This window comes from Apis dorsata, unplaced genomic scaffold, assembly GCF_000469605.1.
Source record: "Apis dorsata unplaced genomic scaffold, Apis dorsata 1.3 scaffold_61, whole genome shotgun sequence".
Taxonomy (NCBI): domain Eukaryota; kingdom Metazoa; phylum Arthropoda; class Insecta; order Hymenoptera; family Apidae; genus Apis; species Apis dorsata.
The window spans coordinates 786,986-803,817 of record NW_006263361.1 but is presented as its reverse complement, the minus strand read 5'-3'; the positions used below and the strand labels follow the sequence as shown (position 1 = coordinate 803,817).

The 16,832-nt window shown below is 44.4% G+C and overlaps 2 protein-coding genes across 2 annotated transcripts in view; one reads left to right on the top strand and one right to left on the bottom strand.

Annotated features, from left to right (window-relative positions):
* Positions 1 to 10,645, top strand: part of LOC102672523 — a 29,287-nt gene extending 18,642 nt beyond the window's left edge. The window contains exons 3-4 of the mRNA XM_006609874.2: positions 4,050 to 4,468; positions 10,229 to 10,645. Of these exons, the coding sequence (XP_006609937.1) occupies positions 4,050 to 4,468; positions 10,229 to 10,408 (599 nt within the window). The 3' untranslated portion in view covers positions 10,409 to 10,645. The remainder of the gene's footprint in view (positions 1 to 4,049; positions 4,469 to 10,228) is intronic.
* Positions 10,646 to 11,156: 511 nt separating this feature from the next.
* The window catches only part of LOC102672049, a 50,403-nt gene continuing 44,727 nt past the window's right edge, over positions 11,157 to 16,832 (bottom strand). Inside the window, exon 5 of the transcript XR_420902.2 lies at positions 11,157 to 11,318. The gene's annotated coding sequence lies outside the window, so the exon portion shown is untranslated. The remainder of the gene's footprint in view (positions 11,319 to 16,832) is intronic.

Genomic DNA, 16,832 nt, shown 5'->3' with positions numbered 1-16,832 from the left:
AAAAAAAAAAAAAAAAAAAAAAAAAAAAAAAAAAAAAAAAAAATCGTGACACGATAAAAAAAACCACCAAGAGCGCCAAGAGCGTACGCCCGCTTGACATCGCTCGCGATTCGCGAGTATTTCTATGCGCGCGCGCTCATGTCTATTTTTCTGGTGTGTGTCGCGGCTGCAGCGGCCTTGAGAGGGGTTCTTTGTGCAGTTGAGCGTTCACCACGGCTCACTCTCGGTGTCACGCACACGCTCGCTCGCACCTACGCGCGCACACAATCGCGAGCGATCGCGCGAGCGCCACTAGGATTACACACGTATGCATACTGTAACAAGTTGCGTTGCACTTACGCGTACAAAGGGCGCTCCATGTGAGTCACGTGCTCGCATATGCTGCCAGAGCTCAGATCCGCTCCCACTCCTCGCCCTTTTCCCTTCTCCCTCTTACCGTCTCTTTGACATAACGCGTATACATAACGCACATTGTCTCTACACTCGAAATTTCCCCTTGTTCCACGTTTTTTCCCTCCTCCTTTTTTCTTCCCCTTCCTGTTTTTGCTTCCTCCAGTTCCCTTTTTTTCCCCCTTTTTCCCCCCCTGCGTATTATCTCCGCCGCTCTATCTCTCCGTGCAACTCACTTTTTTTTTTCTCTCTCCTCGCATCGCATTCCTCGCTGCGTCTCGTGAACCTCGTTTCTTTTTTTTTTTTTTTTTTTTTTTTTTTTTCACTAAACGCCCCCCTTCCCCTATTCCCCTTCGTTGGCTGCCATTTCCCCGCCCTTCGTTCCTTCTTGTTCTTTATATACTCGTCGCGCGTCCCTCCTCCTCCGTCGCCTTTCGTCTCGATTCCTTTTCGTCGGTTCCAACCCGTCTTCCCCCGCCCCGATCCCACGAACACATCGCGCGCGTGCATCCGAGAGGAAGCGTACACGCGGATCCAAAGTGCGCGCGCGCGAGAGATCGTGCGTGCGGGTGTTGGCCACGTGCGCGCTGCACTTTTTGCCCTGAACGCTTCCACGGGACGCGCGAGCGGTCTCCTCTTCTCCTCCTTCCCCTTCAACTTACTAGAATCGTGCAATTCTTCCTATAGCGTGTCGATTCGAGTATCGAATAAAAATTTGGCAACAGTATCGTTACCTCTACGTGTCATAAAATCAGCGAGAAACATTTACTGGGATCAAAAGGATTTAGGATCGCTTCGAAAAGTGTATAATCGCGCGTATTCGAATCGAGCATAAATCAGAATCAAACTTAATTGTTTGTCACGCTTAATAAGCGGTTGGGATTGATAATTACCTAGAGATACGTAAGTCGATTTTGGAAAAGGCCTACGTATGTGTTCTATCTGTTATAACGCGCGTAGTGACATTTTACGGGGGAAAATCGGGAGATAGAAAGCATACTGCGGCCGCCGATTGGCCCGGATAAAAGAGTGTTTTGCAAGCGGTGAAAAGCCTGGCAAACGTGGAGATTTCGCGATCGAGCGGTTCTCGATGCGAGTAGGCGACGATGTGTGGCTCGATGCGCGCGCGCTCGGGTTGCACAAGTGAAAGAGCGGCTCGTGAGAGTGTGGGCCGAGAGTGCGGCTGCGCGCGCGCCGGCGCAAGCGCGGACGTTTACTCGAAATGTCAAGGATGCAACTGCGCGAGCGAGTACGAGTGCGCACGCGCAAACGGGACCGGTCTCCGAGACAATGGCGGCCGGAGGCGCGGAGGAATTGTTATTTTGTCACGCATGGCTTCGATTTATCCGCGCCACGCTTTTCCATCGAAAAACCCGCGCGTTTAAATGTTTCTGTCAGCCTACGGCCGCGCAATGTTACAAGCGCGAGGATTCACAGTTTGTTGATCGTATTGACGAAGAAAGGGGATTTTTTTTCATAAGTCATCGAGATGTTGAAAATTGATCGATCAAGTTGGAACTTTTTTTTAATTCGAAATGTCATCAACGTTTCGTCGCGTTTGAAAGTTTAATACGCTTTGTGTAAATAGGCCTTTAAATAAAAATCTTATTCCAGATATTATACAATGGTGTAATGGTTGGAGATTAATTTTAAGTAATGAGAGAGAGAAGGTCCGTGATTGAGAAACAAGCTTTTAAGCTTTTAATCCGTGGCTCGACAATGCAGAAAGGATTAATGGAACTGGTGGATGAGTCAGTGATATAGTCGCGATTATTCATGCGTTCGCGTGATACGATGCAGTTTCAATCGTCTTACCTGATTATGTACTGGCTTTTAGATGCGAATCGTTATCGTCCCTCGGACCCGGTTAACTCCGTTCTCCGCTTCGAATATTCCAAAACAGTTGCACTCGGTTTACGAGTACCATTTCGCGGTTCGTAAAACTTGTTACTGCGTCTCGGAAATGTTGCGAACAATGAACCGTTAGGCCCTCTCTCGCGACGAGTGTTTGGGCCTGCGAAAAGGCTTCGTTAAAATTAATTACTACTGGCCCTGACCTCTCCCCTGCGTTTCGCTCTTAACTCTTCAAGTACAAAAATTGAACGCTTCGCTTGGAACTAATTTTTTCGTGAATATATACTATGAAAATTTGACTCGACTTGAAATTATACGCTGCAATTTTTTTCAAATATCACTTATAATCTTTGTATTTTTTCGCATAGGTTTCTATACCATATAACTGAGAAACGAGATAAACAAAAAACATATATAGAAATCGACAGATAAAGAAATTATGATTTCTACGATATATTCAGAGATCGATCAACAAAATTGAGGTTTACACCGATGTATGGATGCTCCTACTTAAAAGGTTAATTATCGAAGACGTCGTAAAAACGGGGAACCGAGTGCATTTCTGTTTACCGGTTCTCTCAGCCGGAATTACGCCGCGTTTATCTGGCGTCGACGCGAGAGACGTAAAACGCGTGGCCACTTATCAACCGAAAAACTCTTCTTCGGACGGCGATAAAAGCGTCGAAACACGAGCGTTCTCCGCTCGGCTGTCCGATATCGCGCGTTTCCTGACCGCCAGATACCGCACCAGCCACGGAGTATATACGTATATTCTCCGCTTCTTTTCTTCCTTTTAACTCCTCCATTTTTCAGAGAAACGCTCGGCTATTGCACGATCTCTCCGCTATCCGTACACGTATCGTATCGTGTCGCGGACGTGTCGAAATCGTGGTGGAGCGAAGGCTATCGAGCATTGTAAATTTTCAGACAATCATTAGCCAACAATGTCACTGGTTGCCATTAAGGGGCAAACACGGTGATCGCTGTTGCCGTTGTCTGGCCTGGCATTAAACCTTATAAGCAACCTCTCAGCCCTCGTGCGTACGTACGTACGTAGATCTTAGCATTTCCATTGTGTGACGCAACGCTCGCCTATGCGCCACGATTAATTATCGATGGCAAATCCAGATACGTTGAATACGAATCGGTTGGACCGCGTATTTCGTCGATTACCGGTATCGCCGACTGCCATCTGTTTCCAGTAGGCAGTCGGTGAGATCGCTCCGACCGATCGAAACCGCGATGATGAATCGTCGTCGGCCAACTTATCGGATGATCGAGGAAAGTTTGAACTTTACGCTGCGACTTGAGAGGCGGTTCGACGCCGGGATTATTATCGAGCTTGAATTTTGCGGAAGATTTATGAGAGACGATGACGTGGCCGCCCCGCGGGATTGACAAATCGCGGTCGACCGTGATTAGACAGCCACGATGACATCTTGAGATTTCGCTCGAGTTGATATTTCGTCGAACAGGTTTAGAAAGTCTTTGGATCGAAGGATAGAAACGATAACTATAATCATCGATTCGTTCTCCTGTATTAAACATTAAAAAAAGAAAAGGAAAATAAATAAATAAAAGGCTGCCTTTTAATCGTATTATATATTCACAGATGGTCGATATCCATAAAAGAAACTTTTCATTAATTTTCTTTTTTTTTTTTTCCCCTTTTTAAACTGGTTTTGATTTCATGATTGACGTATACAATTTGCCTCGATTTCCTGCCACGACTTCGTCACTGAAATTACTTTAATCGTAACATCGGCTCGTCCAAAGAGTAAAATCACACTCGTCTGGTTTTTCAGATCGGTTGCCACGACGAAGCGGTGACGACCGACAACTGGTGGTCCTGGTGGACTCTGATCTGTCCCGATTGCCGCTGCCCGATCTTGTGCTGTCCGCCGTGGAACAACTTCCGCCTCCGACGCCCCAGGTGACGGTGTCCGCGCCCAGCAGCCCAACAAGGGACGCGGCATTCCAGTTCCCAGAGTGCAGCGGGGACGAGAACGGTGCAGCACCGGTGCCAAGCCCAAGGCCACGACCGCGAAGACGCAGGCTCGCCTCGGAGGGTGGTGGCGCTACTATGAAGAAAGGGCCTGCCACCGACCGAATCTGCAAGAAATGCTGCGGCCACTTGGGACAGGCCTTCAACGAGAGCCAGTGGGCGAGCGTAGGCGCCAACCTCAGGAACATCGCCGACGACTTTCATGCGTCACAGACCAAGGTCAGTCGATCGTCCGATCAATTGGGGAGAGGGGGATCAGGCTATCGACTCGATACACAGATTTTTCGAATTTATTCAACTGTGTTGAAATCTCCTTTCTTTTCTCTTTCTTTAATATCGAATCTTTCGTTCGTTTGAATTCATATTTTTATCCCTCGATGCCTCATTTTTTAATCATAATGATATATATTATCATTTTTATTATCGTTTTATTATTATTCTTTTTTTCCAAGTTTATCCAGTAGTTTTAATTCATCCTGCTTATTCAAGAGCGATTCAACGATTCATTCTCCCGATACTGAAACAATAAGAGAAAGCTCGGGAATTGGCTCTTTTGTTTCCAACTTTTCGCGGTCGAATATCATCGCGGCTTATCCCTATTTCCAGAAGCCGTAACGCCAAGCGTTTACGACGCGAGAGAGAAAAACAGAGAGAATATATACAGGTGCGAAGTGCACGGCGTAAAAATAATTGCGTTGCGTGCTCCCGCTGTCAACAATTCGAGGCCATCCCCATCGAGCTTTTTCACTCGTCGTAAAGTCACCCTTGTAGCGGGGCTGTTATAAAACCGCGCGAATACGCGCAGATGCCTGCGAAGGGACGCCTGTAAAATAGAATCCTTCCATCCACCCACCCCTCCTTTAACATTTTTTTACGCGCTCAATTTTCTTTATTAATTCTACCCCCTAACGTAACGTAACTCATCCGCTGCACAACCGCTTCCACGAATTTTCTTCTCTCGAATAAAAATAAAATTCGATACATCTCCGTTACGTGCTCCGTTGATAACAGCAATCTCCCTGAGATCGATCCGGGAAGGTGGAAGAATTCCATCAGTTGAACCGTAGCCCACCGATATCCGCACGATTTAATGGCCGCACGAAATGATTCGGTGTCTCTCATTTCGCCACGCCGCGTGTGTGCGTTCCTCTATCTCTCGGTTTGCGGAAGAAAGGAGAGAAATTGGCGGGCGGAGCGGGCCATAAACGCGAATTTAGTTATATCGGTGGCACCGACGGTGTCTCACGGGCGCAATAAATATCCGCTCGCCACCGTTAAGACGTCTACTATTGCTCCCACCGTGTATCACCCCTCCCGCCACTTCATCACGGTTTCACCCGCGCGTATCCTCCCTCCTTCCCCATTTCCTCGTCCATCTCGATCGAATATGTATCGGGACGGATGTCCCGTTGATTTTACGAGATATCGCCCGGTTCTGACGGTGAGAGGTGAGAAAAATGGAGATTATATGGAGGGATACCATTTTTTTTCTTTTTACAGAGGTGGACGAAATTGACGCGCGGACGAGTCGTAAACGAATTACGGACGATCGCGTATCGCGTATGTGGAAGTTTCGATGTTTCTATTCGAATTGGAATTTTTCGCATATTATCATCCGCGTAAGGTATCTTTTCGTAGCGAAAAACAAAAAGCGAAACAATCGTTGGTCGTTCGAAAAGAATAGCTTTCTCGTATTGAATCTAACTGTTTATCGTGAGCAACCATCGTCTCGTTAATTTCATTTCGCAGTCTACGACAACAATCGAGCTTTGGGTCCTAATAATGGACAGGCATGAACATAAAAACAGATCTAATATCCCCTCCCTTCCGATAATCATCGAGTCGTTTGAGAGACTCGATGGAAAGAGAATAGTTTCTCCGAGGACGATTATTACGGTCGCTCGTTCTTTTCACTCACGTACGGCAAGAGGATCTCTTGGTGGAGAAGATTCTTTTCACGGGATTGCCCGTGATTTGCCGTGATCGAAAGAAAGGAGGCAGGAGGGCAAACGATCCGTCCAACGGAAGGGGGATGAAAGGAGGCGGAAGGGCGCCTTCCTTTATCCACCCAAGTCTCGATTTTATTCGCTTTAAAGGTCCAAAGGTGGCCAGCCGATCCCGCAACGTTTAATTATTGCTGGTTAAATTGGCGATAATTGAAAAGGGGTGCACGGATCCGTGAAATCGAAGAAAATCTCTCTGCTTGTCGCGAACCGTTCGCTTCGGTAATTCGAGGATTCGAGACTTGTTGATATAATACGAATCGTGGATTCTCAGGGAGGGGGGGATTGTCTCCAAGGAATCCTTGGCACGGTGTTTGCCCTCCCGGGGAATCCAAGTGTCAGATTAATCCGACGATGGATGAGAGAGATGTTCCGTCCTATCTATACAAGCTTGATTCGTGTCCTCTGTACGTGATTTTCTTTTCGTTTGTCTTTCGATAGGTGGATCAGGGTCTTCTCTTGTTACTCTCGGAGGAGGGAGGGTTATTGATATCGATGGTGTAGAAAGTAAATTAAAAATAGCTATAAAATTTATTTATCGATAATTTCTTCGTCTTTTCAAATTTTGAATTATTTCATTCAGAAGAATATTTGAATCGTTAGAATTAGAATCTGGGATTTCGATGCGATCGTCATATGTTAATCGAAAATATACGTTCATCGTGGCTTTCCTCAAGCCTTTCGCGAGTTTCTTGGCGCAAAAGGAAATTGAATCGATCGGAGTGCGCGTGGTCGAGCGTAAGTTACGATACCCCGTTCGTTCCCCATTCGTCATGGGAAGGCACCGCTTTACATATGCATGGAGAGTAAGCGAGCATGTAACGGCTAAGTGGTCACATCCCCTTACGTGAAAGTTAAGTGGGCATGGCAGCACGAGCCGTGGCCACGGGCCGAGAAAATTATCTTCAATTATCTCGTGCAATCATGAGCCCTCCTTCTCGCTCTCTCCTTCTCGCTCGCGATCTCCTCTTCGCTCGCCAACCTCCTCGTGATTTATTATTCAAGGAAACTATTCCTCGTTCTGCGAATTATCGTTTTAAAAAATGCAAATTTCAATGAATATCAATTATCACGGGAGGAATTTAATAATTCTCGTTCGAGATCTTAGTAGCTTTGAAAAAGTAAAAAAAAAAAAAAAGAAAAGAAAAGAAAAGAAAGGAAGAAACGAAGAGAAGGAGGGACAAACATCGAAAAATCTCGTTTCAAACATTAATCAACGTGGTCAAGAAACACCAGTCTGTCCGTTCCAGGAAACCTTCGCTTCGAAGCCATTCGCGGTAACACAACAGCGAGAAAATTACTCCACGGACAAGATAAAATATTCCTCCCAAGCACAGCTTAGAATTTCCTCGAACTCTGTACGATTCAGCCCCGGTACGGTTAATGAAACGTCCTTCTCCATCGACGTTTATCGATTATTCGAACGATCGACGCGCAAATTGATACATTAGCAGGCATAACGGATCTTTCGGCTCGACACCAGCATCCTGTCCGCTTTTTTTCTCTCTCCTCGCAAGAAAATCGAACCACGCGATCCCGACCGTTCGTCGTTTTACGATTCGCGCCTTGTTTCCATGGAACGAGAGAAACGAAACGAGGCATTGGATTTTTTACGCGAGTCGCGAGTTTACCAACCCATCTCGCTACCTACCATCCCGCTGTCCAACACCGCAAACCTCCGTTGTCTATTGACTTTTTCTTACTTTCTTAGCTTCGACGAAACGCTCGATCGGCCATTTACACGCTGTGCCGCGCAATTACGTTGCACAACAGTTTGTCTCGGCCTACGATAGTTCGGTGGGGTTGTTGTTTGCTTTTCACGCAACTTACGAGACCTATTTTAGAAATCTTTCCTCTTGAATTCGATGCAAATTAAAATTTTTAAATATTCTCAAAGTTTATATTCAATATATATATGGAAGAATTTCCTCTTTTTACGTTCCTTCAAAGAGGCAGCATCTTCCAAGCTGATGCATCCAAGTTTAATTGAATCGGTATCGAGCATCTTGGAACGACGAACGTTTCCAACGATATCTTAAATCCGAGTTGGAGCATTTCCCCGTTGTTGAATTATTAATCGTTACCAGCTCGAATTAAAAAAGTTGCAGCCTTCCCTCTGAATCGCATCGAATCCTAAAAGCGTTTCCTCGAAGCGGAACTCGAACGAAAAAGCTCGAGAAAAGAGGCAGGAACCGGTTGCCACGAACAATTAAAATTTACCGTCACGGGAACGATAAACACCGACAACGTAATCCTTGTGACCGGGTCGCGCATAAATTTCGCGTCGAAACCGGTGAGCGAAACCGCGAGCGGCCAAGCGCGCGGTTCAGGGCGTTCTCTTCCGGGCCCCGAGCTATAGAACCTGAAACGTGCTACCTTTTCGTATATTCCCGCACAGAGAGAAAGTGTGCGCAGAGTCGTAGGCAGGTGGCTCGATGATAACGGCGTGTTCGCGCTTCCCAAGAAACGTGATTCCAGATAAAAGGAAAGACCAGCTGACGGAGCTCGATCGAGATGAGAGGAGAGGAGAGGAGCGACGGGCGAGAAAAGGAAGAGAGGAGGGGAATAGAGACGCTATTAATTGACGAGGAGGAGGACTCCCACGAGAAGAGTGTCCATAGACGACCATAATTCTCTCTTAATGTGACGCCTTCCTCTTGCTCGCACCCCTCGCGTAATCTCTTTCCTCGCGCTGCAACACAACGAGTCGAGTGTTTTTCCATCCTCGATCAGAGCGCGCGGGGACGAAGGAGAATTGTGTTGGGGCGGATCGAAGCCGACGATGACCAGATATTATGGGCCGACCAACCCTCCCTCCATAAAAGCTCTCGGAGATTGAGCTCTCCCCGTTTCTCGCCGTTTATTATTGCGCGTCCGGCCACCACGAGTGGATTAAGACGAAACGAGGATCGGAAGTCGCGCGCGTGGAGGCAGGGGGAGAGGGATGTGTGCGATCGAGGAAACGAAGAGGAAAGATTTCCTTTCACCCTCCCCCGAAGGGAAAGATACACTGCTCGAATGGATAGAGCGAAACTATCTGTCGTGGAAAATATTATCGAGGCGCTTATCGAGCCGAGGGACGAGATTGACTTGAGACGAGTCTCTTATCTCTCGGGGCGATTAAATATTTCAACCGAGCGGAATTTCGATGAAACTAACTTCGTGCGAGTGGGAGAGAACGGTAGGGAATGTTTCGATCGAATTGTTAGCTCGATAATCGATAATCCTCGAACTTGGAGGTGATTTCATCCCCCAATGACTAATTGGATAATCGAATCGTTCCGTGGAAACGAAGAGTTTTGTGCTCGAAGGGGATCGGGAGACACGGATTCTTAACCGAGTATAAAGTTTCGCGGGCCAATTCTCTTCTCGGTGGAAATTCTTCAAAGCGGAAATTAATTGACGATTAACCGGCATTAATGCGAACCCGGCTACGATTTGTATTTCGAGCAAGTATATTTCGTCTTTATTTCTCTCTCTCTTTCTCTCTCCCTGGAGAAAACTCGATGGACCTTAATCGTGTTTCCCTTCGAGCGCCCCCTCTCCCCTCTCTCTCTCTCTCTTTCGTCCCCTTTTCGTCTTTCTTCTCTTCGTGTAAATTCGAAGGGATAAGGGAGGAGTCGATAAAAAGAGCGAGGTGCTTTCTCTACGTCGGAGGCTTAGCCGCAAGGAGTGTCGAATCGACGGTAATTCCATCCAATTAGAACACTCCCAATTAGAGGAGCCTTAGACCGAGCCTTCCCCTCTCTTTCTCTGCCCTTTCTTCTTTCCCCATTTCCCCGCGATTCAAGAGAAACGCGACAGCTCGACTCGACTCGACTCGCGTCTCTCTTCTACTCCTCCACTCTCTCCTTTCCCCCTCGTATCGAACTTAATCTCTGATCTCTGGTATACCACTGACTCGCTCCGAAACGAATATTATTAGACGAGAATGAAACAATTTAACAAATTATTTTTCCTTTCCCTTACGTTTCAGGCCGCCGAGATCGAAAAGTCCCGACTGCCCGCGATGAACCCGAGCTTCGCAGATTCCAACAACACGAGCGGCTCGACCGACAGTATCCTGTCGCTGTTGATTCCAGCCCCCCTCCGCGAGACTCTGTGGACGACAGTGGCCTTGTACCTCGGATGGAGGCTGGTGTCTCGTCTTCGATAGACGCGACGGTATCGTCGTGTCGTCGATGCCACGACGATCGACCACGATGCCTCGAGAACGTTAAGAATCATCATCACATCCGACGCTTGGAACCGACGCAACAGGGACGGCCAGTTAGGCGAGCCGTCACTTGGTAAACCAGCGACTGGCCTTCCTTGGCCCTTTGCACGCCGCACGAACCAACGGACGCCGCGCCCGTCCGCGCACAACGTTTCCACGCTTGTAAACCAGCAGACAGAATTCTGCCTGGACGACTCCTACATCGAACGCGATCTTCTGTTCTCGCACCACCATCCGTTCTCTCTTATGTACGCGTGTCCCTTCGAGGATGCGCTCGCGTCGCGTACCCTTCGCTCCTTCGGCGCGGATCCGTCGCGCCTCGAGGACGAGAACGCGGCGAAGGATTCGAAGGAGGAGGAAGAGGAGGAACTCGTGGGACGCGACGAATACGAAGGTATAGATAGCGGGATTGACGAGGAGGAGGAGGAGGAGGAGGAGGAGAAGGAGGAGGAAGACGAGGGTGGAGCTTGTCAACTCATTACTTGTCGTGAAGTCAGAGTTACCTGAGGCCAAGTACCATTTCACGTTTGTCCGATGTTGGTTGTTCGGTGATGGCCGATGTAAAAAGGATGGCTCGATGTCGTGTCCACGTACCGGTAACTCTAGCTCAACGACGATCAAAGAGTCGCGTCCGGAATATATTTCTCGTTTCCTTTTTTTTTTTTCTTTTCTTTCTTTCTTTCTTTCTTTTTTTTTCTTTTTTTTTTTTCTTCTTTTCTTTTCTTCCATCGACGTCGGCCTCGACTCGCGTAGTTAGTATTCCTCGCTCGAGAGTTTGTCCCATCCTTCCCGACCGAGCGATCGTCGCGCGCGATCGATTCGATGGCAAGGATCGATTTCCAGGCGTGTTCTCGCCCCGCGGCGGCGATCGACGCGTGATCATCGACGAGCAGAGGAAATTTTCGACGATCGTTCGTCTTCCGGTTTCGTTGCATGCACGAGTAGGAAATAAGAGACGGGCAGAGTGTGTCTGTCTGTCTGTCTCTTTCTCCTCCTCTCCCTCTCCCTCTCTCTCTCTCTTTTTCTCTTTCTCTCGGCTAATTTGAAATATGTATATATATTCGAATATGTATATATACATATATACAGAGATATATATATACAGAGATGCGAGAATGATCGGAAGGTGATGACGATCGCGAGGCCGGTCTACTTGGACGGGTGAGGGTGACGGGAGGGAGGATATTAAGGAAGAGATCCAAAGAGGACTTAACCCAATAATCAAATGATGATCTCATTACGGATATAAAATAAAGAGAATTAAATAAAGTAGTGTGACGTCACGGGAACGGGACGGAATCAACGATCCCCTTCTTCCATTCTCTTTCGTTTCGTTTCTCCGATCCGAGAGGAACTCTCTTTCCCCCCTCTCTTCTCTTTCTTTTCCTCCGTCGTGTTTTCGATTTTTGATTTTTCGTCTCTTTCTTTTTTTCAATCGTATTAAGACACCGTATTCCGTCCCGTTCTCGTCCCGATAGGAAGTATTTTGACGTGGCTTGTAGATAACGCGGTTACCTAGCCGATACTAAGGCAAGGCAGAACTCTATCTGGGATAAAGAAAAAAAAAAAAAAAAAAAGAAAAATGACATCGTGCCATGTCGTCTCGCGAACGGTCCAAGAACGTTCGAAGAGGGGCAAAATGGAAGGGAAGGGGGAGGGGGAAATGGAGATTTCGTTTCGCGTGATCTTAGATAATAATCGCTTGTCGATTCATCCATCCAAGGATCGATCGATTTTCGAAACGAAATGAACGATCATCGTGGATTAGAATTGGGATCGCTAGACGTTCATGGTTGATTGTCGAATCATTTGTAAATAGAAAGTATTTCGAGGAGGAGAGTGTTTCTCTCTTTCTCTCTCTCTCTCTCTTTTTCTCTCTTTCTCTATCTCTCTCTCTTTCTCTCTCTCTCTCTCTCTCCCTCTCTCAGTATGTATTCCAAAAGTAAAAGAATAAAAAAAAATATATATATATATATCTGATACTACGAGAAGAAGAACGAAAAGAGAATATATTTGTATAGTATAAGGAAAAGAGAAAGATTAATTGCGCGATTGAGCAGGTAGGGAAACGGGCGAGGACACGTAACGTGAAGAGGGGAGCAACGTATTGTAATTATAGAGGATTTAACTAAAATAATTAAAATTCAGTAAATAAGTCGACGTTTAATAATTAAAGTAGATAATCGATAGATCGAGGATCGCAGCATCTTAATTGGCTAGCTGCGAGTCCCGTGGACAGTTTTCGAATGATCTCCGGTAGCTTAGCTCTTAGTGGCGCCCTCCTCGAGGACGCCTTTCATGACGCTGAGGGATCGAGGGGCGGTGATTTGCACCCTTTGCTCCTGCGCGTCACTTTTTTCTTTCTCACTCTCCATCTTCCCTCTATCTTTCGCATTTTCTTCCTTTCCTTCCTTTTTCCTTTTTTCTTTGCGTGGCTATCTGTCTCTCGTGGTGATAATTATGCTTTCTTTTATGATACTTGCGATATCGTATCATTTTTTTATTTTAAAAATTTCTCTTTCGCTCGATCTTTCAATCTCTCCCTTCATTTCCTTCTCTATTCCATTCTATTCACTCACTTCTCTATCGTTAATATAACATTTTGTTATTCGTCGATTCTCGCGATTATGTATTCTTTAAACGATAATTATTTTTTTTTTTCTTTTTGATCTCGTTAATTAGCATTATATATTTAGGTCTTCGTTGTTTCGTACTCGCGATTCTATAGGCCATGTCCCGCCACATATTGGCGCGAATGCTCGTAGAAGTGGAATTAATAATTAAAGGATAGTTAGTATCCCTGATCGAGGCTCGAGTGTGTTCCCTCGAGTGGATCTCGAACGGGATGAAACCAAAATCATCATAAGGCTGTCGATACGATAGTGTTTTCCCGTGGACCGTTCTATCTGTCTCTCTATCTGTCTCTATCTCCCGAGTAAAGACTACTCTCTTTTTTTTTTTTTTAATTATCAATATTTTTTATTATAATTATTATTATTATTATTATTATATTATATTATATTATATTATATTATTATTATTATTATTATTATTATTTTTTATTATTTGTTTGTTTGCCCTTTTCTCTTCCATCTTAAAAATTAACAGATAAGATTTCGTGACGTACTCCGTCGAAGTATTCCAGTGTGTAGAAAAACTAGTAGTATTTATTTATAGGTAAACGTGTATTCATATATGTCTAAATAGGATCGAGCGAGATGATTCGCGAGATAATTAAATACTGCCATTCGTCCTAAAGCTGAGAAAAGTGCGCGTGAAAGGTGTTGTTGTGTGTCGTCCTCGAATTAGATAAGGGAAGAAAAAAAAAGAAATATACGAAGACGTTCATCAGGATCCTGCTTGAACGAACGTTTCTTCGGGTAGGCGTACGTACGTTATTTTTCCTTTGTCGAGAAAAGTCGATACGCCCTTTAAAGTGAAAGCGTGCGAAGATAGAGTGTGATGATGATAATGATGATGATGATGACGACGACGATAATATGATGACGACGATGACGACGATGACGATGATGACGATGATAACGATGATAACGATGATAACGATGATTGTTCGATTATATAATTTCTCCGAAGGAGGAGTTCAGGATCGGTACGAATGAACAAGGTGAACGCGAGGATGATCTCGTTTCCGGTTGCACCGATCCGAATCGTTCCACGGACGAATCTAGAGTCTAGAGTCTCTTGATGTTCGTAAAAAAATAGTAACTTAAATATAGCGTATTTTTCATCGACTAACTTCGTTCGCCAGAAATATGTATTTCTGGGGAGGACAAGTTCTGTGGCGAGCCGACCATACTCTTCTCTCGTCCCACCCCTGTGATGATTTTCGTCCGATGTGTGTGTGTTCGTTTGTTCTTCCTCTTCGGTTGAATGAATTTTTATATTGATAATGATAATGATAATACAATTTGATGACAGGTGATTTTAAGTCGTATCTTTAATCGTGTTCCGTTGAGATCGATAAAGACTTTTATTATCGTATCAAGTGATATTTCCACCATGATTTTCGCATCCTCGTTCGATGGGTTAACGGGTTAAAAAAACTCGGTGGGATTCAGCAGCGACTTGTCTCCAGTTTTCTCGTTTTATTGCTTTTCCTTTTTTCTCTTCTTCTTCTTCTTCTTCTTCTTTTTTTTTTTTGTTTTATTCCAGAGTGTTCTTAAGTTCTTTGTCGATCGAGTTTTCTTCTCTCCTCTCTATTTACCCGAGGAGGGGGTAAACGCGAGAGCGAGCAGGATCGTCGTACAATTGTGATGTAATAAGATAGTAATTGCCATTGGCGCGATGAGAGGGGATGACAGGGCTCTCGTCGCGCTCGCGAAACCTTTTTTATATTAGCATTCCGACCAAAGGAAAAGGAAGTAGAGTTCGATCGTGTGCACGTAGTGAAACGCAAGATATTTTCTACTATTCTTTCTTCATATTTTTTTTTTTTTTCAATTACAATTTTTTCCCTCCCCCTTTTATTTTTTCGTAATAAAAATGAGGCTTGAGCGAGGCCATACTTACCGTGGCTATACTTAACGAAATTTCTCTTTTCCCGTTTTTTACCTTTCGTTTTTCGTTGTTGTTGTTATTGTTGTTTCTTCTTCTTCTTCTTCTTCTTCTTCTTCTTTGTCATTTTTTTACCTCTCGTCCTTTTCACGCGCATTGCACCCAATTAGACGTGACGCGTGAAGAGGGAAAAATGAAAAATAGAGCACCGAGAAACACGAACAAATTTTTGCGCCCGTGTATGAAACGTAGCCCCGTTGTAGGTTTAAGAGTCGAAATAAAAGAAGATTAATTAGAAATCGAGGGAAACGCGATTAGAAAACGAAATAGAAGCTAGAATACTACTACCAGTCGAGCAAACGATAATCAAGCACATGGGATTAAGATAAAACGCAAAGACCACAGAAGATTAATAAGAAGAATAAATAAAAAAAAAATAAACGCATGTACATAGCCGCTTGTTCGTGGGGCCGTAAAGTACCATAATCGTCTACGATTGCTATATCCCCCTTTTTTCTATGTTTTCGTGTTTTCTTTTCTTTCTCTCTCTCTCTCTCTCTCTCTCTATCTCTTTTTTTTCTTTACAACTTTTGTTTCACTTACGGTATTCTTCCCACCTGCCGCCAATTTTTATTTTTTTTACTTTCCTTTTTGGTTTCAAGTTTTACCACGCTTTAGAGAAACGATAAAAACGAACCTCCTCTCCCCATAAGTAGGAGCATTTTTACGTAGCATAGTAGTCAGCCATATTGAGAACGTATTAATTATATAAATAAACATGAATAAAAGTATATATATATATATATTATAATGGAAAACACTTATATATATATATAAATATATATATATATTTTAAATGGTATATTTGGATATATATATATTATTATCGAAATGCTATTTCGAGGCGTACCGTGCGATATAAAAAAAGAAAAAAAGAAATATAATGATAGTCGTATATCTCGAAAGGGCGAGCTCGAAGAGAGGATGAACGATTGAGAAACAAAGAAAGGCAAAGGGTCGAAAAAAAAAAAAAAAAAAAAAAAAGAAACGTAGAAAAGGAGTAGGAAAACGGTGATGTTTCTCGTTCGGAGATGATGATTTTTTTTTTTTTTTTTTTTTTTTTTTTTCCTTTGAGATTGACGAAGAACGGAGAACGACAGCCAAGGCTGGGACATAAGCTGTAACTGTGACTATTGTGGATCGTGGGGGGCAGGCTGTATCGCGAATTTTTTCTTTCTCGATCTCGATGACGTCCATCTCGTTCGAGATTTTCACTCGAAACCGAGCTTTTCAAAAAAGACTAAGAAACAAACAAAAAAAAAAAAAAAGAAAAAAAAAAAAGAAACAATAACCCGAAATCGAAGTCAATTTCCTTTCTATCTTGGTCGTCAAAGAGAATTATTAATTCCAAAGAGTTGAAAGCAGAAATCAATCATCTCCAATGATCGAAGGTATAAACGAGAAGGCTAGGTTAATTGCCAATGAATTATCCCGGCCAACCAAATAGCATAAGCAATATCGAACGAAAAAAACAGCCCGCCCATCCGAGATCCCCGCGCGTCAAAGCGTCACTGTGATCTCGTAATTATTAATGAAATATCTGATTATTGTAACGAATAATCGCTATGAATATTATAATGTACCCGTTCCCTTCTCCCCCTCCCAATATTCCCCCCCAAATCCCTCCATCGAGAGTAAGAGAGAGAAAGGCCCCGTAAATGGTGGAGGGATCGCGTTTCAATTCTCGCATCGGAGAATCCGGAGTCCTCTCGCATACCTCTCGTTTTTTTTATTTTTTTTATTTTTTTTATTATTATTATTGTCTCTCTTCGTTTCGTTCCCACCCACA